Source organism: Plecotus auritus, assembly GCF_963455305.1.
Source record: "Plecotus auritus genome assembly, chromosome: 4".
In the NCBI taxonomy this organism is placed as follows: Eukaryota; Metazoa; Chordata; class Mammalia; order Chiroptera; family Vespertilionidae; genus Plecotus; species Plecotus auritus.
The window spans coordinates 30,038,391-30,063,309 of record NC_137775.1 but is presented as its reverse complement, the minus strand read 5'-3'; the positions used below and the strand labels follow the sequence as shown (position 1 = coordinate 30,063,309).

General features: G+C 38.0%; 1 protein-coding gene across 5 annotated transcripts in view; it reads right to left on the bottom strand.

Moving 5' to 3' along the window:
• The window catches only part of ADGRG6 (adhesion G protein-coupled receptor G6), a 147,441-nt gene extending 123,410 nt beyond the window's left edge, over positions 1 to 24,031 (bottom strand). For 2 of the 5 annotated variants that reach the window (XM_080667131.1, XM_080667129.1), the window contains exons 1-2: positions 23,573 to 24,031; positions 16,049 to 16,149 (exon numbers count right to left, since the gene is read on the bottom strand). In XM_080667131.1, the coding sequence (XP_080523257.1) occupies positions 16,049 to 16,149; positions 23,573 to 23,574 (103 nt within the window). In that variant the 5' untranslated portion in view covers positions 23,575 to 24,031. Of the gene's footprint in view, positions 1 to 16,048; positions 16,150 to 23,172; positions 23,247 to 23,572 lie in introns of those variants that run through there. The other 3 variants (XM_080667130.1, XM_080667127.1, XM_080667128.1) reach the window with 2 other exon arrangements.
• Between the last annotated feature and the right edge of the window lie 888 nt (positions 24,032 to 24,919).

The following is a 24,919-nucleotide window of genomic DNA, read 5'->3' as shown; positions in this document are numbered from 1 at the left end:
ATGCCACCCTTTTGTAATATTTATTCAAGTCTGAACTTACACCATTTTTTACTAAATTTACTGAATTATACAAACTATCCATCCAATAAGAAGACCTTCTCACTTCCACGAGATGTTTTTGTATAATTTGTGCATCATCTGGGACCTTAATATTAACAGTTGATGATTATGGCTCCCATTATTCTGCTCCCATCAATGGCCACATTCTCATTATAACCTTGTTAGGCAAACAGTGACCTTTATCCAGGGATGCAGTCAGAGCAGGTGCTTCTTCAGAAATGAGACTGTCTTGACGGATGCTTTCAACCCACCATTTACCCAAGTAAACCTCTCAAGTCCGTGACCAGGGCAGAACAAATAACCCCTCAGAACCCTCACCAGGTCCCGAGTCCACTCTAGGTCGGAATTTTCAAGTGTTTGATTGCAATGTACTTTTTGGTTCATGCTTTATATTTGCTGTGCATCAAATTTACCAAAAAGATTTGTGGAGTTTTTCACAGATAGAATGTGTTTGTGAAAAGAGCACAAATCGCTTTATAATAAATGATAAACAGCTCTGTGAAGATAAAACACAATGAACAGCACGAAAATGCTTACAGCAAATGGAGTAAGTTTTCCTGGGCCACCCTTTTTTATCTTTCAATTTTATTACTGGTAACAAGCCAAAATACCAATAAGTCTCCAAAAAGTTATTAATTAAAAAGCAAAATCCAATATATGTACGAAAAACATGACTAATAGCAAAAAATGATACAATGATCACTGCATGCATTTTTTATTAAATGGAGGAAATGAGCTCTCAAGGAAACAAAGCTGCCAGGCAAAGGTTTAATAACTTGAACTTTTGAATGTGTGTAGAGGCTAAAGAAAGGTGAAATGGGAGCTTACACTTGAGCTAAGAGAAACATATCATTTGCAGAAATCTCTTCTACACCCCCTCCCCCACACATAAAAGAATATTCTTAAGTACTGAAAATATTTCAATAAGCATAACTAAGCCATATAAAGTAAAACAAAATATCCTTTTCCTGCTGGCCAAAACAAAAGCAAAACCTAGAAAATACAACAAAGAAGGTGTTTTAGAAGCTCTTATTTAATACTTTATATCGCTGGTAAAGTCCTGATTGTTCTGGGGACATTGTAATCCCATTTACTGTATTCTAGAACTAATAACAGTACTTTCCAATTAGCGGATATTTTTTGGAGGTATAATTGGCATACAATAAAATGTACATATTTTAAGTGTGCTGTTCAATGGGTTTTGACGGATGTATACTCCTATGTAACTATATCCCAACCAAATTTTGGAACATTTCCATCAACCCAGTGTATCTTACTGTGCCTCCTTCCATTCAGTTGCTCCCTGAAGGCAACAACTATTCTGATCCCTATCAATATAGCTTAGTTTTGCCTCTTCTAGAATTCCATCTGAATAAAATCACCGGCTATGCACTCTATCTCTTTTCTTTGTTCAACATGTTTGAGAGATCCCCATTCACATTGCTGCATGTATCAGAAGTTCCTTCCTTTTGTTGTTGTTGTTGCAGAGTAGTATTCTATTTTATCACTATACCGAAGTCTGTTTATCCAGTTATCTGCTAACAAACATTTGTATTTTCGCACTATTATGAATAATATTATGGAATTTTTATAGAAGTCTTTTTGTGGACAATTGTTTTCATTTCCTTCTAATAAATAACCACTGATATAATTATTAAATCATAAACTTTTAAGAAACATCTACTTTTAAGAAACTACTGAACTATTTTCCAAGGTGATTGTATAATTTTTCACTTGCTCCAGCAATGTCTGAAAGTTCCAGTTGTTCACATCTTCACCAAAAGTAGTATTTTTCAGTTCTAATTCTAGGAACCTAAAAGAGATGAAGTGGTAATTTCCTGTTTTCAGGGTGAGATTACCACTATTGAAACCAGTTTTCTTATGCAAAAATCTTAACTACTAGAATTAAGATTAGGGAATTTTGTAAACATATATAACCAATGTGCTTTGCATGTTTATATTATATTTGCACATATACACACATATATATAACCAAGGAGTATTATAATAATATCCTTATGTAAAACTGCAAAAAATGAGTATGCATTAATCTTACATTACTATGAGATCAATGAGTACTTATTGTTGGAAAAAAAAGATATGCTAAAAAAGCAGGATATCTGAATCTTATGAACACAGAGATTGCTATCTCACTGTATTTCTTTCTATTCTGTTGTGTGTTTTTTAAACTCAAACGTTTAAAAAAACCATATTGCTCATAGTGTGATGTCCTGCTCTTTTCAATTACATTTTAATCTTTATCCCATTTCACTAAACATTTGAAAAAAATAAAGTTAGGAAAATATGTACCATTTCACTATGTAAACATACCATAATTTATCAAATCCCCTGCTGTTGGAGATTTAGGTTGTCTTTAACATTTAAATATTGTAACCATTTCTGCAATGAAATTCCTTTGTGCTGCTACCCACAGGCTCCTCCTGACCAAAGAACTTTAAAAAGCTTGATAGATATTATAAAATTTATTAGCTTTTGAAAACCTACTACTCTAATATATATTAAATTTACAGAAAGAGAATTCAGCATAACAAACCAAATTCATAGGATCCTTTCTCAACTTATGAAGAATTTCCAGCCGTGCCACATTCATCTACTGAATTAATGAGAACTGAAGTTAATGTTTGATCAAATGACATTGGGGATATGCAGTCAGAAAAACAGAAATCATCTCTCCAGACTGACCACTTCTAACCATTCTCGGCCTGACTTTGCCAGAAATAGAATCTAAAAGATCCTGCAGATGGTTCCAACCAGGTGTTAACGGTCTCCTCCCACTGGAGCCCACAAGGAACAAAGCCCCAGTACCCACTGAGTAGGTATTTCTGACTGTACTAGTAAAAGAATATCTGAGAAATTTTATTTCAGAGTCAGCATTAAACTCACGTTACTGATGGATCAAGTTACTCAGAGTCAAGTTAGCAACGGCATTGATATCGAACCAACTTTTTCATCATTAGTTCAGATGCATCAAAAAATTCCTTGATGCCCTGGTATGTGCAGTTCAAGTTTAAATAAAATCCAACATAGATTTTAATTATTTTAAGTATTTTTCAAACGCCACATTTTCCTTTCAAACAATACAGGATTCATTTGTATTTTTAATCTGAAATAGCCCATAACATATTTTCTGATTTCATTTTTAACTAGGGTTACTAAAATTTAAAATACTTTGAAGTAACTATGGTCTTACTTTTGAAAAAAAAATAGAAAGTTCTTTCATAATAGGGGAAACAAAATTCCACATGATCAATTTTATTAGATTTCAAATCTAACCATATGAATAACAAAATCGATTTAGTGTATATATTCTGCTCTAAGAACTAAAAGACATCTATTTTAACAAAGCCTGTTAAACTGTATGTTCTGACCCAAACAATGATAATTTGTGCTTACAGCACTAAATTTTTATCTTATATATCTCTGCTTTCCACAAATGGGAGTTTTAAATGTGAATCTGCCAAAAATCACCAGTGCAAGGCGATTTCAAACATAATTATAACAGATATAAAGTACAGTAAAGCCAGGCACACACAATGAACAGACAATAAAGATAAATCTTTCAGTTTCACTTCAACCAACCATTTTGAATTAAATATCCTAACAACTGTCATGTAGAAGTTTTTAAGATATGATAGGAATATTGAAAAGTCTTCCACAGGAAAGAAATAGGAATGGGAAACAGATCCCACCAAGGCAAACCAGGATGCAAATCGGATTTAAATGAGGAATAAAAAGCAAAGAAGTGATAGAAGTTGCTAAGAAGTCAGAGACAGCCAAAAAGTCATTTTGAAGAATATGAAAACCTTGCTGCAAAAAGGGATAGTCTAAAAGTGGACTGAAAAAAGTAAACAGACTAAATGCTAAATCATTAGTCATCTTATTTTGTGACCCAATTTTATCCTAAAACTGTCTATGAAGAACATGTTTTCTTGTGCCCTTAATAACAAATATTATTGCAGCAAATATGTTCCGTCTATTAAATGTTTAAAATAAAAACCTTTGGAGAAGCAAAGACCACTCAAGAGATCTTTAGAAAGCCATAACATAATTGTTTACACACACACGATGATACACCTAATGCATCCCCAAAATAGAATAATCTATTTTTTAAGCATGGTGAAGTAATAAATTCAAATGTAGACTACTCTTTCAAGACATTCAGAAATGAAGGGAAAGACAAATGAAATTTTTCCTAGAAGAGGAAATGCAATTGATGGGGGGTGGAAATTTTTGGTTAGTTTTGAAAAGAAATTTCTGTTTGTTTTGAACATGTTTGTAGACTTAGCTGGAGAAGGTATAAACCAAGATAAAAAGTTTAAGATACTGGTGATAACGGGAATAAATGTGGGGAAGATCTACCAAGAGAAAAGGGGGGGGATAGCTGAAAAAAATTCACAAGGTAATCATGTTTTTATATTTTCAACAAAATACTTATTTTTTAAACTGTACATTTTAATAGTGATGAGATTAGTTTGGCACTTAAAAAACTGTGTTTCCATGAGAAGCTCAGCCCTTGGAATGGAGTAAAAATAAATATACTACTCTGGTTATTTACTCATTTAGAGTGACCACTTTCTTCTTTTGGCACAAATAGTTATTGTAAAATTTTATGAACTGTCCTCTCAAATAGCTGGTCTTTCACAAAGATAGAAGGATTGACTCACTGGTTTTGAAAACATTAAAAACCAGTTTAGACATTACCTACTCCATGAAAACTTTTCTGAGAGCTCTTATTACCCCTTGATAAACTTTGCAATTCTATCTGACCATGTATCACCTTGCTTCCTATTTGTCTCATGTTGGTCTCCTGGACACTAAGATCCATGACTTCCCTCTGCATAGGCAGGACTTTGAAAAGAGGCTGATATTCATGTAAAAAAAACCTGATACACACACATAATGCTCAAATATTATTATGATATTAATGATGTAGCCCTAGCTTTTAAATGTATCTAAGAGTAGCAATAATAACTGTATGTTCTCTATGTAAGTCCTTTAGGTACTATAATGCTCTCACAAATGTTTAACTTGCTTTAATAATATTGGGGGGGGGGTGGAGGCTTTGATTAAGAATACCTAACCCTCAGGTCAGCTGGACTTATCCTGCTCAAGAATGCCCAAAGTCACAGAAGGAAAGCTGGGAAAGCAAGTTGATTCAGACACTGATCATTTACTGAAAACCTCTTCTGTGTCAGCACAATCCTAGATAGCATCGCATTTGTAAATAGACACCACTTTGAATATAAGAAATGGTTGCATACTATAATGTTATATGTCAAGTATATCTGAATTTTTAAAAAGAAATGGATGCACATTTAGAGATAACTTTATTCTGAAACTAGAGGCCCGGTGCACGGATTCATGCACCGATGGGGTCCCTCAGCCTGGCCTGTGCCCTCTTGCAACCCGGGACCCCTTGGGGGATGTTGGAGAGCTGGTTTCAGCCCAATCCCCCCACAGGCCAGGCCAAGGGACCCCACTGGTGCACGAATCCATGCCATATTTCTGTGCATATATTTAAGGAGAATAATGAGTAAAGCAAGGAACTGTGCATGTGTTTAAAATCAGTGATTAATATTGTGTTTAAAATCAGTGATTAATATTCTCATTCAGAGTATGTTCTTTTTTTTTCATTTTTACTTTAACAATATTCTTGAAATCTTTGAGCAAGTAAAGAACCTTCTACAAAGATCCTTCTGTTTGGGGATTTGCAAAAATTGTGAGCATCAGCTCATTCTTGTAGCTTTGCCCAGATCAATAATAGTAATCAGTGTAATTTTGTAAATAAAGAGAAAAAAATCTGAATTTTAAGTGTGTTAGCATAATCCATTCCCTGGGCTCTAGTGCAAACACTTTATCTAAACTAGCAACACCAAGCTTGGAGCAGAATATATTAGTAGGAGGCCTCTTTTCTGACTCATAATAGTTGATTTATTAAAGAAAATTTTGTAATTTTTTAAAAATAAATCTTTATTCAGATTATTACAATATTACAATTGTTTCTCCTTTTTCCCCCCATAGCTCCCCTCCACTCGGTTCCCACCCCACCTTCTGCCCTTACCTCCCCCCCACTGACCTCATCCATAGGTGTATGATTTTTGTCCAGTCTCTTCCTGAACACCCCCATTCCCTTTTCCCCCTGAGAATTACCAGTCCACTCCCTTTCTATGCCCCTGATTCTATTATATTCACCAGATTATTCTGTTCCTCAGGTTTTTAATTCACTTGATTTTTAGGTTCACTTGTTGGTAGATATGTATTTGTTGTTCATAATTTTTATCTTTACTTTTTTCTTCTTCCTCTTCTTTAAGAATACCTTTCAGCATTTCATATAATACTGGTTTGGTGGTGAACTCCTTTAGCTTTTTCTTATCTGTGAAGCTCTTTATCTGCCCTTCAATTCTGAATGATAGCTTTGCTGGGTAGAGTAATCTTGGTTGTAGGTTCTTGCTATTCATCACTTTGAAAATTTCTTGCCACTCCCATCTGGCCTGCATAGTTTCTGTTGAGAAATCAGCTGACAATCGTATGGGTGCTCCCTTGTAGGTAATTAACTGTTTTTCTCTTGCTGCTTTTAATATTCTCTCTTTGTCTTTTGCTCTTGGCATTTTAATTATGATGTGTCTTGGTGTGGTCCTCTTTGGATTCCTTTTGTCTGGGGTTCTCTGCGCTTCCTGGACTTGTAAGTCTATTTCTTTCACCAGGTGGGGGAAGTTTTCGGTCATTATTTCTTCAAATAGGTTTTCAGTATCTTGCTCTCTCTCTTCTTCTGGCACCCCCATAATTCTGATGTCGGTATGCTTGAAGTTGTCCCAGAGTTTTCTTACACTATCTTCAACTTTTTGGATTTTTTTTTCGTTTTGCTTTTTCGGTTGAGTGTTTTTTGCTTCTTTGTATTTCAATTCTTTGACTTGATTCTTGTGTTCCTCTAGTCTGTTGTTGGGTCTCTGTATAATATTTTTTATTTTAGTCAATGTATGTTTAATTTCTAGTTGGTCCTTTTTCATATCTTCGAGGGTCTCATTATATTTATTGGCCTTTTCTAGGATATTCTTGAAAAGCCTTATAACCGTGGTTTTGAATTCTATATCCAGTCGTTTGTTCTCCTCCATTTCTTTCGTTTGCGATCTGTTTCTTTGACGCCACATTTTCACTGCTTCCCTGAGTTGGTAGGGTAGATTTGTGTGCTAGGTTTCCTATATGGCCCAGTGGGTCGGCCTCCCCAGTTAACCTGAGGTGGACACTCTTGGTGCACCCCTTTGTGGACTGTATGTACAGCCTTGTTGTAGTTAAGTCTTGATTGTTGTTGGTATCACTGGGAGGAATTGACCTCCAGGCCAGTTGGCTGTAAGGATCAGCTGTGTCTATGCTGGGAGAAGTTCAGTGCTGGAGACAGCCTCATAGGATTAGACTTGCCAAATTGCTATAGCCTCTGTGCTCAGCTTGGATGGGGTGGAGTCTCAGGGCAGAGCAGACAGTCTTGGCTTCCGGTCAGCCTTGCCCTTGCACGCGTGCGCGCCTCCAGACCTCTGCCTTCCCCGGCTCCTGAGTCTCTGCCCGAGAGTCCAGATTTCCCCACAAGAGCTTGGGTCCCCAGGGGCTTGCCTGGAACTGGGGTTCAGTGCAGTCAGAACTGGGGCTCAGTGCAGTCAGGAGCTTCTGACTCCCTTCTGCTAGGGAAAGCCTGTGGCAACCTCCGCAGCCTTTGTGTGCACTGGCATGCGCGCGCCTCCAGAACCCTGCCTTCCCTGGCTCCCGAGTCTCTGCCTGAGAGTCCAGATTACCCCCCCATAAGAGTGCGGGTCCCCAGGGGCTCGCCTGGAACTGGGGTTCAGTGCAGTCAGAATTGGGGTTCAGTGCAGTCAGGAGCTTCGGACTCCCTTCTGCTAGGGAAAGCCTGTGGCAACCTCCGCAGCCTTTGTGCACACGGACGCGTGCATCTCCAGAACCCTGCCTGCTGGGGCTCCCCCGGGTCTCCCCTGGGTCTCCGAGTCTCCGGGTGCCTCTCTCTCTACCTGACATACCAGACTCCCCCTGTATGAGCCTGGGTCCATGGGGTTTCACCTGGGACTGGGGTTCAGTGCAGTCAGAACTGGGGTTCAGTGCAGTCGGGGATTCCTTCCCCCTTCTGCCAGAGAAAGTCAGCCAGGCTCTCAGCCACCCTTCCTCTCTGCGCGCACAAAGACCCTTTGCCATACCTCCAATTCTCTGTGAGCTTTTCTCTTTCCTTCTAGTTGTAGAATTTTCACTCAGCCAGCTTTCCTGTGGTTCTGGATGGTGTCCGTTCTGTCTTTTAGTTGTAGTTTTGAAATTGTTGTGCGAGGCAGCAGTTTAGTTGCTTACCTATGCCGCCATCTTGGTTTCTCTCAAATTTTGTAATTTTTTAAGAAGTGTATCATTTCTACACCACAAGTTTAGGATGAAGCTGGTTTAGAAATGGCTGTACCCCAATATTATTTTTAAGATTTTTAACTGATATTTATAGAGAGAAGAAGGGAGAAGGGGAGAGAGTGAGAACTATCTCTGTGAGAGCAGAACATTCGATCAGCTGCCTCCTGCACGCTGCCGGGGATGGAGCCTGTAACCCCTCGGTGCACGGGATGATGCCCAACCAACTGAGCCACACCAGCCAGGTCTGTACCCCAAGATATTTTGACATACAATGTATCATAATTCAAGCTATTTTTATGAAAAAGAAGCTTATCTAAAAGTATTAATTGGCTATACATACTTAATGACTTTTTAAAAAATCAAGATAATTAGTTTTTACCATAAAAATATGGTGGCAACGTAGTCCCTGTTGAAATACTTTATTCCTTTTCTAAAAATTTGTTTTGTTTTCAGAAAATGGTTACAAAGGTTAATCTGAACTGATGATAGCCACCATCCATATGGTGACAAATGACCTTATATTCTTTTCAGGTGTGTAATCGTGTTAGTTCAGTAGAGGGAAAAGGATGGTTTTAATATTGTGGCTTCATGCTCATTGTGGGATTAATATATTTTCTCACCTAACCTCCATACTTTCCTCCCCTGCTGCCCCACCCTGTAAATATACTTATTCATTACATTAAAACTAAAATAAATTAGCTTTTCCTTCTTTGGGGGGTTCTTTTTCACATTCTTTACTTACTGAATATTTATGCTTTTGCAATTTTAGTAAGAATGGTGCCAAAGAGCACATGCTCTACTTGCTGAAAAGGAAAATTCCTTAAAGAATTATTTGGAATTGGCAGAAAATTTTGTACCTTCCACAGTCTAGAATCCTCAGGTTTATCTTTTCTAAGAAAGTTACCTGTCCAATCTCTAATTCAGCATAAAAGTTACCTGCTAAAAGTGAGAGGAAATGCACAAAGAAGAAACTCTGAAGGTTAAACTTTTGAGGTAAAATACACACACTACAGCATTCTGTGTGTATACAAAACAGACTATATAACACACACACTCGCTCTCTGGTTTAACTGTAGGCTGAGGAAGCCTTCAAGGATTTTAGTACAAATTCCTCTTCATTATTAAGATTCCTTTTTCATGTCCTGATTTCAGTGATGAGGAGGAATTTGAAGGACAGCTGGTTTTATTTTGGGGCAACCAATTACTAAGAAAGTCATTTGGAACTTGAAGCACTGACTCAATCGCCCTCTCTCTGCTCTCCGAGGTACTCAGAATAAGTCTGTTACTTCCAAATGACCACTGTTCAAATATCTATAGCTTATTCCTACTGACTTAGCTACTCCAAAGTAAATATGCCATTTTTCTCATTTTTTTATTCGGCGGTATTTACTCATAAAAACAAAATTTTTACGCAAAAGCAATAAGGTGTGGCTGACACAAAGGACATGCATCCACAGCTGCGGTCCACCCACCCCCAGTGGCTTCACGTAACACAGGCTGAGAAGCCCTGGAACATTCCTCAGATTGCTCGAGGCCTGTATCACCATGCAGATCCACCTGCCCAGATCAGCTGTTATGAACTCTACTGCTTGACAATCACGCTGGAGATAAGTGTGACCTGACCAGTGGAGAGCAGGCCTCTTGGCTGACACCCTCTCTTCCCAACCCCTCCTGGGTATCAGTTTTAGCTGTAACCCCCACCATACTGCTTAATCATTTGAAATTGTGGTGTTGTTATCCCTAATCCACTTTTATGTAATTGAGTTGATGACCCTAGTGTAAGATTTCATTTTTACCTACATCAAATTCAGGTCATCTCAAAGGTATATGAATAAAACTATCAACGAAGGTTCCCCAAAGAAACTTTTGTATACAGCTTTCTAGGATTTCCTTATTCAATCACATTGGCTCATCTAATCTGACGTGCAGAATGGGACAACAGCCTTCAGCTGAAAGATTCAGACAGGATAATTTGGAGCACTTGGACCCTGACTGAAAAAAAATTATTAACTATTACAATTTTCTGTTAGTCAATCATTATTCTGGCTCTTTTCTCACTTGGAAGAATAGTTTGTATAATTATACCTTATTTTAACCTTTCATATACATTTGTTTAGTAATTTTGAGCACACATTAAGGCTAAAATGGCTAAAAAACTTGCAGATTTATAAAAGGATAATTTTTCTATGTGTGCATTTGAAAGCCTTTCAGTCAAATATAAACATATGTACAAAATTACGTCTAGCACTTAAATACCAATTGTAATGTAATTGATACTACAGAATAACTGCTCATTCTACCAGAGAAAAATGAAGACACAAACAAAAAGAAACACAAGGTTCCTTTTGCCCAATCACTCACCTTCCAGAACTGTGCTGTGCTCTGGGCTAGAAAGCTCAAAGTTCAAGCCACATTGTACTTCCAGAAACATTTCCCCTTTTAGTTATGTATCATAGATATCAGAACAACACTGAGCTTTAAAATAATCTGCTGATATCATCACTTTTCAGGAGAGGAGGGAGGGTCCTCCCCGCAGAGCTCATGACTAAGGTTATCTGTGTGGAAACAGGCCCCTGGTTGCCTAGGAATTCGTTGGCTCTTGGCTGGTTGTTTCCCACTCTACTTGAAGTCATAACCTCTGTCTGCTTGAGATATCATCATTCATCTTCAGAGTCATGGAGTGTCATGCTACATGAAAAGAAGTTATTATTTGAAACACCTTTCAGACATTCTTATCAAATGAAGAAAGAGCCAGAGTAACAGTTTGGTGGCTAACAGAAAAGTATAATATTCATACACTTTCACAGTCTCTCTGGCCATTCTTTTTAATGTAGCTTCTTTTTTTCAATCAAAGAAAATTTTTTGGGTTTTCCAAAGTATTAAAGTAATACATGCTCATTGTAACAAGGCAAATAATTCAGTTGTATAAAGTTGCCTTCCTCTTTCTCACTCCAACCTTGAGATAACCCATCTTATGCCCCTGAGATTTTATTTTAACCCATGAGATAACCCACTTTAAAGCCTATTGTGTATCATTCCATGTTTTATTAATATGTTTACACAGTCTTATTCATACATATATTTGCATAACATATCCCAGTTTTGTAATACAACCTATTACAAATCTGGGATAATCTCATGTTGTTCTGCAATTTGCTTTTTAACATTATCATAAACATTTTTTCCAAGCCAATACACACAATTTGACCGCATTGTTTTGAATGGCTGCATAGTATGTCATGCTATTAATGTAAAAAAATTATTTAACCATTTCCTTGTTGACGAACAATTAGAGTATTTACCAATGGCTTGCTATTACAATGTTACAGTTAAAATACTGGCACATATTTGTCTACAAATTTATTATGTTTTTTACTTCTATAGGATAGGTGTCTACACGTGGGAGTGATGTCAAAGAGAGTACACATTCTTACTTTTTAAAAATATTCTGCCAATTACTTTCCCAAAAGACAGAACCAACAGTATTAGTGTGTGCCCTTTTCCTAGCAACTTTGATACTACTATATGTTATCAACCTTTCTAAATATTGTCAAGCTAGGGGGTAAAAAAAAATCAGGTTTTGTAATTTGCACTTTCACAAGATCAGCTGAAATATTCAACTGTTATTTTATTGTAGCTTATTAAAAGTTATATTCATCACTTGTCAAGAGACACCATATTCTTTTCCTACATTTCTTTTTAAAACCACAAAAGACACAACCCATATATACTATTTGCTTTGTAAATGCCCTGTGAAAATAAAAATCTTTACTTACCTACCAGGAGAGTTAAAGCCGCAATTCTGTTGTATGGATTCAACTATGGATATTATCTGAATTACGCAACAAGATTCTAATTTTTAATCATCTGAACTAAATGTCAATCTTAACCATCAAAAAGGTTTTGCCAATCCTCCAACCTTGCTGTCAAAGTCAAATTAACAAAACATTAACAACCAAGAAGGCAAACAAAATCTGCAGACTGTCACTAAAGCTTAGTACGGTAGTGATAATGGAGCTCCTTTGAATTGAGGGACAGGAAGGCTTATCTGAGGTGATAGTAATTAAGACCTAGGTATCAAAAAAGAACCAAGTGTGTGCAGATAAGGAAGAAGAGGGTCCAGAAGGCATGGTCAAGGAACAGGAAGGCCAATGGGTCTAGAAAATAGTGAGGGCAGGATCATAGATTGGACTGTAATGATTGAGAGTGGAGCAGATAAGAGATAGGAATCAGGAACCTTGTTTGCACATGTGAAGTTTGAAGACTATTGTATAGTCAAGTGTACATGAGGTTAAGCAACCCAAGAGGTGACTCCAAGATCCAGGAAGAGGCCAGTGTTAAAGATATGGATTTAGCAGACATTGACGTCAAGATGCCATTTAAAGCTACTAGACTCAATAAACTCGCCTAAGGGTCATCCAGAGAAATGAAAAAAGTCAAAGGGTGGATATATAGAGAAATAGCATCACAGTTAAGCACTACATGTTCTTGAAAATATAGTGGTGTTACACTATGATTTAAAGATAGGACTTTGAAAATTAGATCTATCTAAAGCTTTAATATGCAATATTTTAACTATACTGAATTATGAGTAAACACATTAACTGTCTGTCACAAAGTATTATTACCTGGTGCATATAAAGTGTTGGCTACTTAAAGAAATTGTTAAAAGAGGTTTATTATGTGAAACAGTAACTTAAAAACATATTTAAGTACTTTGATTCCTATGACATTGAGAATGAATGCCTCTTTAAATTTTGTACCCTTGGTGCTTTCTCTTCCCTCTCTCCTATTTCCAGCGTAGTTGATTCCTTTGAATTAGTCTAAAATATGTTTTATTTCATTTATTCAAGTGACTAAAATAATGAATGTGCATATACCAATTAAAAAGTTGACATCTAAAGTAAAAATCCCAATATTAAGTTTAAAGAGGGCTTGGAAATACAAATGCCATGACGTAACAAAAATGAAACTAATTCGGCCCTCTGCTTCTCCTAGTCTACTGTTGAAACCTTTCATCGCATTTTGATTGTAGCTATATTAAGACTGGAAACCATAAAAATCTTAGAAGAATCCATAGGCAGCAAAATAGGAGACATTTGTTGTAGCAATATCTTTATCTTTACAGCTCCTCGGGCAATGGAAACTAAGGAGAAAATAAATAAATGGGACTACATCAAAATAAAAAGCTTCTGCACAGCAAAAGAAACCATCAACAAAACAACAAGAAAGTTGACTGCATGGGAGAACATATTTGCCAATGTTATCTCCCATAAGTGTTTAATCTCCAAAATTTATAGGGAACTCATACAACTTAACAAAAGGAAGATAAACAATCCAATCCAAGAACGGGCAAAGGACCTAAATAGATACTTTGTGAAAGAGGACATACAGAAGGCCAAGAAACATATGAAAACATGCTAAAGTCACTAGTCATCCGAGAGATGCAAATCAAAACAACAACAAGGTACCATCTCACAGCTGTCAGAATGGTTATCATCAACAAATCAACAAAGGACAAGTGCTGGCGAGGATGCGGAGAAAAAGGAACCCTCTTGCACTGCTGATGGGAATGCAGACTGGTGCAGCCACTGTGGAAAACAGTATGGCGTTTCCTCAAAAAATTAAAAATGGAACTCCCATTTGACCCAGTAATACCACTTCTAGGAATATATCCCCCCCCCAAAAAAAAAAAAAACAGAAACACCAATCAGAAAGGATATATGCACCCCTATGTTCATAGCAGCACAATTTACAATAGCTAAGAATTGGAAACAACCTAAGTGCATATCAGCAGATGAGTGGATTAGAAAACTGTGGTACATCTACACAATGGAATACTACTCTGCTGTAAAAAAGAAGGAATTCTTACCATTTACAACAGCATGGATAGACCTGGAGAGCATTATGCTAAGCGAAATAAGCCAGTCAGAAAAAAATAAATATAACATGACCTCATTCATTTGTGGAATATAAAGAACATCATAAACTAATGAACAAAAATAGATACAGAGACAAAGAAGCATCAAACAGACTATCAAACTTCAGGGGGAAGGCAGGGGAGGGTTGCGGGGGTAAGAGATCAACCAAAGGACTTGTGTGCATGCCTATAAGCATAACCAATGGACACAGACACTGTGGGGGGGTGTTGAGGGCATGTGCTGGGGGGTGGGGAGGCCAGGGGGAGGTTAATGGGGGGAAAATGAGACATATGTACTACTATTTATAATACTTTAAACAATAAAAATAAATAAATGAAACTAAACAGACTACAACTAATTTTAATCTCATAATTTTATATCATGGAATTTGTTCTTGGAGTATCACTTTTGAAAGTTAAAAAATTGTTCAACACTGTGTACATCAGAAAAGTCCAGTATACATGTAATTTTCAGATTCCTTTACAAGTTCATTTCCTCTTTCTGGCAATAAACATAATAGAAAGAATGATTTTGTAATAAAATTGAAACAAAAAAAGCAAAAAAAATCTCTCAAAGATAAGTTTTGTTTTGAAACCATTAAACAAGTGCCAGGTATTTTCCAAGCAAGCAGCTGAGACTCTTAAACTACCTGATGACTATAAAACAGTATTTATATATTCAATGCAAGTTAAATTTCTTGATCTATAAGTAAGCAATTTTAACAGATAATCTATTTATGTGCTTTATTAGATGTATTATTTATAATAACATACAGATATAATTATAGAATGTATAAAATCTTGGTTAAATCCAAGCAATAAGTATATAAACTTCATGAATAATGATTTTATTCAAAAGAAAAATATAAACTGAATAAAGCAGTAAAAGATGAATAAAATAAAATGAATTAAGAGAAGCATAGTTTGCTCAGTAACAAAACCAGATAATGAAGAAGCAGTTTACTTTTAAAAACATCATTCACATTCCTCGGGTTCTGACTGGCTCATTTATATAATTAGATGTTTATGGAAAATTTAGCTTTCAACAACAGTTAAAAGAATCTTGCTTCAAATTTCAGAAAAAAATGGTAATTGAAAAAATTAGATATTTTAATTCCAAAAATACTGCAAATAACTTTTTAATATCATTTTAACTCAACTAAATAAACTTCATGGTCTAAAAACTTAATTTCAAATCCCTGTCTCATCCATGGCAATAAAATCAGGACAAATAAAAATAGCAAAGTCTATACTTTCTATAAATAAGTATCTAAAAACTTGGAAAGAGAAAAACTAAGTACTGTATATTTATTCAATAGTAGAAGAACAGCTAGTACATTTTTAATGTCAGATATGTAGCTATCGCATCACTCAACACAAGCTAGATAAATAAAGCTAAAATAAATGCAATGATAATTAAATAAATATCCTCATTAGAAAATAAAACAATGATCAAAGTAATACTATCCACACAAAATTCAGAGAGGAATGAGAGAGAATGGGCAAAAAAAAAGCCTTAAGGATAGAAACGGGGGGGGGGGGGGGGGGGAGGGGGAAATGACAACAAATAAAGTTGAGGTTACTTAAACAGATAGTACTCTGAAACTGAACACAATTATTAAATTGGGGGCTTCAAAAAGGAAAAGTCTTACTTACCTGAGTGAGGAACACAGACAATAGATAAAGCAAATAAGAACAAAAGGGAACTTGGCTTCCACTTCCAGTGACAGCTCCACATTCGACCTGAGCGAAACATCCTGCAATGAAAGAAAGCAACAATCAGGACACTTAGAATTCAATAAAACATTAGGACAATAACAGTAAAAGTATAGGTTTCCCGCAGGAACCACCAAAGAGAAACGTTTTTCAGTCTTGCTTCTAAATAACGGTGATGAACTAATCACCTCCTTTATGCTAATTAGGCCAAAGAAAAAGAAAACCCATTTATTTTACTTGCTACCTGGTGGCACCTTCTTTTTTCAGAGAATATATAATAGGTGATCTCTGCATGAACATGGGGAAATATTCATATAATTTAAAAAAACATTAAAAAATAACATTAAAAAATAAAGCAATTTCAGATTCGGAGTTTAGCATCACATGACCATCTACTAGGTGGCAAGAGGACAATTATATCAACATCTCCTATAATCTTCCAGAAATTCAGACTTTAAGAAAATATTTTCATTGTATAACATCTGCTCCCTCAAAAATGGAAACAATTAAAATTAAATTAAATTGCCCCTTAAAAAAAGCATTGAATCATTACCATCCAAAATGATTAATGTCTTTATCTAGTTATCAATGTGTTACAGAAACTAGTAAATGACATTACATGGAGGGCTGGTGCTTTGAAAACTCTCAAATAATTCTCTGTCTAATGGTCTTGTCTTTAAACTCAAAATTATACTTAATAATGATTTAGACAAGAACAACCATATTATCTTTGCTCAAAATAGTGGTTTGATATTTTTCATTGATTCAACCCCATCAAAAGAGGCAAATCAGTGAAGGAGTAGCAAGTATAAAAGTCAGTCACCAAAGGGGACCCTAAGTGGACTAGTGACAAGAGAGTCACAAAGCAGGAGGATACATAAGTAGTAATAAATCTCCAGATCTTAACTCCCCAAAAAGAGTTAGTTACTTTGGTTGTAAGTGGTAATTGAGAGTCATTTTACTTCTAAAAAGAGGGGCAACTAATAAGATACCTAGGGTCACAGTACAGTTGAGCCTTGAACAACCCAGGAGAGTAGGGGTGCTGCTGACTGTGTAGTCAAAGATACATGCATAACTTAGGACTCCCAAAAATCTTAACCACAGTTGTCTCTTAGTAACCTCAGGGGATTCGTTCTAGGCCCCTGGAATGATACCAAAATCCACAGATGCTCAAGTTCCTTATATAAACTGGTGTGGAACAATGCATCCAGTTGGCCTTATGCACCCTCAGATTCCCAACCTCAGATGAAAAATACTGTTTTCTATCTAAGTTGGTTGAATCCTCAGATGGGAAACCAGAGATACGAAGGACCGATTGTATATATTTATTTTAAAATTGGCATATAAGTGGACCCAAGCAGTTCCAACCCATATTGTTCAAAGGTCAACTGTGATACTTTCTTTACCTGAAGGTGGCTCATCTGTAGAAAATATATATAATACTAAACAGGATACCAGAAAAGTGGAAAGAGAAATAAATACTCAAGCAAAAACAGACATCAAATGATTCTTGCACTTGTCTCAAGCACGCATTTTCAATCTGTATTTTTCAGTTAGAGACCATCTAAGTATCAAAAAGAACATACCCTAGACTCAGATGGACCTGGGTTTGCTACTTATAAACTATGTAGCCCTTGGGAAATTTACCTGACCACCTTGTATCTCCTATTTTTCATCAGCAAGTTAGGAACAGCAATGGAATTTAATCCATAGAGTTGTTGGATGATCAAACCAGACCATGTCTTTTAAGGACAGTGACTGACGCTCAGTAAGCAGTCAATAAGTATTAGTTATTATTATTACCATCCTCCCAGGCATACTAATATAAGTGTGGTTATTCTGTCAATGGTGAAATCAAAAGAAAATACTTAAAATAAGAATGGACAACAGGATTAATGCCATAAGCCAACACCAATGAACTGACTTCATGGCCACTTCTGGGATCAGAAATAAAATAAATGATTCATTGGGCCTTGAATACAAAAATTTCAAGTAGTGTCTCATATTCATGCCATGATTTCATAGTCACCAAACTAGAATTACCAGCATCATACAGCTCCTAATGGAAATTCTAAACTAAGGAAAAGTTAAGGTCTAAAGATTTTTTTTGTATAAAAGGTATGTTTTCAAATACATCCACCCAAAATATTTGAAATTAAGAGCAGTGCTACTGCTTATGAGAAGCAATCTAGTAGAGAAAGTCATTATCATACTAATGGATGTGAACTGTGGACTATCACAAAGTTACATCTTGGAGCTTCTATTTACTGTGTGGTTTGCGAGGCAAAACTCTGAGCCCATTTTCTCTCCCAATTATCCACCAAAAAGAAGTAGCAATAGCACCACTTGGCACTTAGTAAGGACTTTAAAAAGGGTAAATGATAAACTTCTGTCACATGGAAAATTCACTCATTTGGATGAATGTGTCCATTTCCCATTGATGCTGGATGAATGAGGGATTTCCCATTCATGCTGAAGATGAGTGATTGTGCTTCTAAGACAAAAGCACAATTCTATATCCAAAGAAGGTTAGATCTGAGAGGACCAAAGATGAAGTCTAACCTCCTCATTTCACAGAGGAGGAAACTGAAGCCCAGAGCCGACCACTCAAACTTGGCTTGTCAGCCGTACAGATATTAATAGAAGGGAGAATGCCCAAGTGAATACCCGGGAGAACACCCAGCTTCTTAATCTCTGTCGCATGTGACAATTTCCTATCAATATGTGACTTATGGCCCCTTTTCAGTTCAAATGCTCTCTGAACAGGACTCAGTGAATTACATTTATTAGCATGGCAACACGCAATCCTGTTTATTTCACGTGCTCACACAACTTTCTCCAACTATAAAAGGTTGTGACATTTATGGATTCCATATCCAAACCTGAAGTTGTTTTACAAAAGCTGCCTGCAGCCCAGTCAGACAACCCAGGGCTTGATGCATTCCAGTTCTGAGGACTCCACTATGCTGCACAGAAAACGAACGCACGTCAGGGCAAGTACTTGTAACCAAACATAAACCATATGACACGCCAACTTTCGTCCACTTCACTGTTTACTGAAGAACAGAAACAAATAAATTAAGAATAGAACAGAGGAAGGAAAGCACTGTGTGTCTTCTCAGGGGATCATTTAGCAAAGACACATCCCTGAGATTTAAACAATTTTCTCACAAGAATGGAAAATCCCAAACAGGGTTACTAGGGTTCTAAGTAAAAACTACAAAAAACATAGTACAATCTGTGTCACTTGGGTTGCGACCTCCAAGTTCTATTGAAGAAAGGAAGGATATTTTTCAGTAGAAGAGAGTCACAGACTTTATAATCTGAAAAGAATCTAAAAATTACACAATAAAACCTATCATTTCACAGGTGAAAACTATATAATGATAAACCCCTTGCCCAAGAAAAAAATCGGTGGTTAGAGCCAAAAGACTTGACTTCACCTGACTTCCAACTCACCTGTCATATTGAAAACCAAACTACCTCAATTGCAAACTCGCTTCTCCTTTTCTATCAGTAAAAGCTACTAAATACAATTTGCTTGAGTCCTATCTCAGGAAGCTTGATAACTTAACTCTTTCATATGAATTGTTTTAAAGGTGGATATAACCCTTTGTGGGCACGATTTAATCCAAATTCATCACTGAAATAATCTAAAAAAACAACCATCTTTCATCTAGTTGCTCCTACTAGCTCCTTTAAACATCACAGTTTAAAGAGAAATTAGTGAATAAATATTGAAATTAGTGGAGAAATTGATATGCTACTAGGTCTATTAATATCAGCAATAATTAGAATTAACTTCATTCTCCATGTCCCAAATGAATCTCCATGGCAAACCCTTTCATAAAAGGGTATGCATGCCTTAACTTTTCCAGAGTGAAAACAATGGAAATTTGGTTTATTCAAGTCTGCTTCTAATTGTATTTCTTCTTCTGGTTAAAGATCATGTTTCTGAGTCTAAGCAATGAATGAAAAGGGAGGTGCTATTCTATTACTCAAGATTTTGTATTAGTTGGGATCATCATGCTTCAAAAAGGGGGGGTGTTTAATTCTTCAAATCTGTACAAATCTTGACTCTTTCTTGAGCTGTAACATGCATAACTGGCTTGTATCATAGTTGAAATTAAAAGGCACCCTTGAGAAATACACACACACACACACGCACACACACACACACACACACACACGAGTACATGCCGTTGTGATATTATGCTAGAGCAAAATGTTACCATTGGGAGAAACTGGGTAAAGGATCTATCGGTATTATTTCTTACAACTGCATGTGAATCTACAAATATAAAATTTTCAATTAAGAAGTAACCCTAAATCCCTGGTGTATGTAACTTACTTTCAGATGTTTTGGAAAGAAAATTATGTGTGTATGTATGTGTGTGTGTGTGTTTGTGTGTAGAGGGTGGAGGGAAGAAGAGAGGAAGGAAAGTGATAAAATAAATGATGTAAATATTTATAATAAGTGATTCTGTGTAAAAAGCATATAGGTGTTCTCTGTACTATTCTTGCAACTTTTCTGTAGGTTTAAAATTATTTCTAAATACAGTTAAATACACACCTATGCATTTACACTGAAGTGTATAAATGTTTATCTTATGACACATTCATCGCTATTGAGTAAATCATTGCCAGTTTGATAGAATAAGTGTCTCATTTGAATTTCCTTTATTTGGATTGGCATGTTGAAGTTATTTGTATAGTGTTCTGTTACAATATAAATGGTTTTCTTACTGATTTGTAATTTTTTTTTACCAATTCTATACTAAACATGTTAAACCGTTGTCATGCTTATTACAAATGTTTTAAATACAGTAAACTTGAAGAAAAACGGAATACTTCCATCTTGAGTAATGCCTATAAAGTAAAGTAGGCTAATACTCAGGTAGCCACACTTAAGTTTATTGGCATTTTTAGTTACAATTGAAATGTCCCTTAAATGCTATCTCCTCAGTATGCATCCAATGTAGATAGTGTAATAGTCATCCAATTGGAAATGAACATGGAAAGATACAGTTTTTGCCCAAGCATGCCACACACATTGAACAAAGTCTTTTTCTATTTAGTCTAAAATCTAAATTGTACTTAGAAACTTTTAATCAACCCATCATAAATATAGACTCTGGAAGAAATGGGCAGTTAAAAAATGGTCAGGTTTAAGGAAGCATTTGTAAGTTTATTTTTAATATATAAACTGATTCTCTTTCAAATCATTATTTCCAGAAATCAGAGTGACGTGTCCAGTTAGGCAGTAAAACTACAAGCTTCTAATATTTCCCATAAGCCAAGAGACAATAGCCTCATTCACCATTCACATTGGAAAAGCACAATGTCATGTAATTTATATAAGCCATAAATGGAACAGTAGCTTCATGCAGCTTGAGACCAATTAATGCAAGTCTTGTTAAACCTACTAAATTCCTTAGGGTATGAGAAACATGCAGTCCCTACAACTCCAAAATATATTTATAAAAGTTCACAATTTCAGAATTTGAGTGTACTGACATAGAAATACTCTTTCTCCACAAGTAGTAAGCAGAAAATATAATTAGTTTGTATACTTGAATCTATTAAAATTTAAAAGGGAATATAGTTTGTTTCTCATTTTAACTTTTTTCAAGAAGACAGTAGAACTATTTACACTGGAAAGGTTGGTGTTATTGCCATATGTTCTAACATACTAAAATCTAAAAAGACTCAGAGCATCTTAAACCATTCCATGTGAATTATAACAGCAAAATGGAAAAAAGAAACAGTTATCTGTCAAGAAATGGAAAAACTTTCAGCCAAAACAGCTCAATAAAGAACTCAATCAACATACTAAATTCTATACTTTACGTGATTAAATATTCATGCTTTCACTCTATAATGACATAAGATTTTTTAATCATGTGCAAATTCAAATGGACTACATAACTTCATTTCATAATCAGGACATTTGTCCATTACCTGTTGATCATTTTCACATCTTTTATTTCAAAAAATTGGTACTCATATTTTTATGTATAATACACTTTTCTCCCGCCATAAGATGTACATAACCTAGGAAAGCTGAAAGTAAGCTAGACAAATAGCTGCTGTTAAAAAACCTGCTATACTTTCAGGAAAAACTGAGGTTTAGAACAAACTCACATTTATTAAAATGTGTCACCTTCGTATGAGAACAACTCTTATATGAGACTGTTGGCTGTATCCCAAAATAAATTCAGTCTATACCTTAACGATTCCACTGGCCTAAATGAAACTTGAAAGCTCACAGGTGAAGAATGACTTCACATGCAATTTTAATAAAAATAAGTAGTTCCCTTCTAACTGTACTAGCCACTACCAGGAACAGAGCTACAGACTACCAGGCTTGCGGGCATAGCTCTTGCTCCTATTTTAAAAATGTGTACTAGGGGGACTGGGAGGTGAAGGTGCAAAGAAGGGAAAGACAGGACCTGAGGGGGTATGTTTTTTGCAGGTAGTAAATGAAAGAGAACATTTAAATGGAAATAAACAAGGATCCAGTAGTTGGGGGAGGCAAGGTGACTATCAATTTCTAGAAACTCTTGTATCTTAGTCAGTGGGAGGGAGAAAAAAGTCTATCAGGGTGTCTGCCCAAGGTTAAATAAAACACCAGGGGTAAAATTACATATTACAAGAAAAAGTAACTTCTGAGTTGGCCACAAAAATAAGCCTGGCTCTTTTGAGAATAACCTTCCTTTTTTTCCCCTCTCTGAAGGCCAGGCGGTGCGCGGTGGCCCTTCTGCAGGGTTGCTCTGAGGCAGCTCACCACTTAGATGGTAATTCCATAGAAACAAAACCTATTATTATAACCTTCTCTTTGCCCTATACCCTCCCCCGCACTTCTAATTCTATACAAGTCCCCCCACAGATCCCATCACATAAATGACATATTCCTTAATGACTTCTTAAATCTACAAAGGACAACCAAGAACCTTTTCTGCCCGCTTTTTAAAAACCATTTGAATAACCCAAAGATCCAAGAATAACTCCTCCAGTCCAGGGTGACAATGTGTAAAGTCAACATTTTCTCAGCATACCAGTACCTTCCAAGCCCCAGGTGTTGATCCAGGAGAGCGCTTTCTTGGCAGAGCAAGGCCCCTGGACGCAGGAGCCCGGCCTGTTATTCCTTGTTCAATTTGAATCGAAAACACGCTTTCCCCATTCTTGAAGCCCTGCCCTTTTTTATTATGCTTCACGCCGCCCAAATGTGAGGTTTACCTCTCCCTGGAAAAAAAGCAAGCTACACACACACATGTCACAGCTCCGTCTGGCAACACCAGCTCATGCCTCAGGGCCTGGGGGCAAACTGAAGACAAACCGGTTTATTTGGTCAATACAGTGGAAGTCCTTACCAAATCACTTAGCGGAGGGGGGTGGGGTGGGGTGGGGTGGGGGTGCCCAGGTAAAGGTAGGACGGAATCTGAGACGACGGGTGAGACTTACATGTTGGCATTACTGCGCTGATGTCCCCAAGCGCCGCGCGGTCATCCTCCGGGTCTGCCCTCGGCTCTGCTGCTCCCAGCTCCCCAAAGGAGACCCCGGCGGCGGGGCGCGGCGCGGCGGGCGGACCCTCGTTCACGCTCTTTCAGGAGGGACCATGGGGTGTCCCGCAGCCTCCTCGCCGCGCTCGGGGCGGCGCCAGGTGGGAGGCAGCGCCGCGGAGTTCAAGTGCGGCTCGCGGCGTCCAGGGGGCGGGCGGAGCGGCAGGTTCCTCTTTGCAGAGAAGTTGAAGGAAAGTTCGGGCGAGGAGGTGGAGGCAGCGGGTGCTGCGTGTCCCGGGCCGGGCCGGGTAGGCGGGAGGGAGTGCGTGGGTGGAGGGTCCGACTCGGCCGTCCTCGCCCCCGCGGCGAGGGCAGCACGTGGTCACCCTTTGCGGCTCGCGTCCCCCTCCCCCGCGGGCTCGGGGCCGGGCACTCCGCCCGCGCTTCCGGCGCCCGGGCTTGGCAGCGCCGGGGTCTCAGGTGCGGCTGCCCCGGCGGCGCGAGGCGTCTGGCTGAGCCTCCGCGGCCCCGGGCGGCCCCAGGCTGGGCGCTGGGAGGCCGGGCCGTCCCGCAGGGCAGCTGCCCCACCCAGGATCTCCAGAAAGCGAGACGCCTCGCTCCTGGGCTGGAGAGGCGCTGCCCAGACGCGCGGTGGGGAGAGCGCTGCGGGGGCCGAGTGGGGGTGGGAGAGTGGCTCCAGGCCAGACTCGGCTGCCTGGGGCGGGAGGGGACGGACCGGTGGTCACCCGAAAGCAGGGAGCCCTGAACCCAGGAGACCCTCCTTGCAAGAAATGAGAAGCTTGGCGCGCAGGCGGCAATGTGGGCATCTCCTGCCTGCCCCAGGGTTGCTGCGCCCAGCCCACGCAAGTCAGCCCTGGGGACCTCTCCGCCAAGCCCCAGCCCCTGCCCAGCTTCTCTTTTACTTTTTTGACCCTTCCTTTTCTGCTCTTCCCTTTCTTTTTCTCTCCTCCCCTCCCCTCCTCTTCCCTCCTCTCCTCACCTTTCTCCTCTCCTCTCCTCTCTCCTCTGGCCTTTCCTCTCTGTTCCCTCTCTTTCAGAAGTGGAGAGTCCATCTGTCTTTGGAGCACACTCACCCACACTAGACCATCATCACATCTCTTGGTCTCTGCGGGGATAGGGAGATAGAGGGGTTGAGTACCCCAACACACCTCTCTCCACCCAAGAATGAAGACCAGCTTTAAGAAGTGGCTTAGCATGCAGCATTTCAGTATACCTATGCCCACCACCACTGCACACACCACAGAAATAGGCCCACTGATTTGTTGACGCCTGTATGTAGTTGCACAAA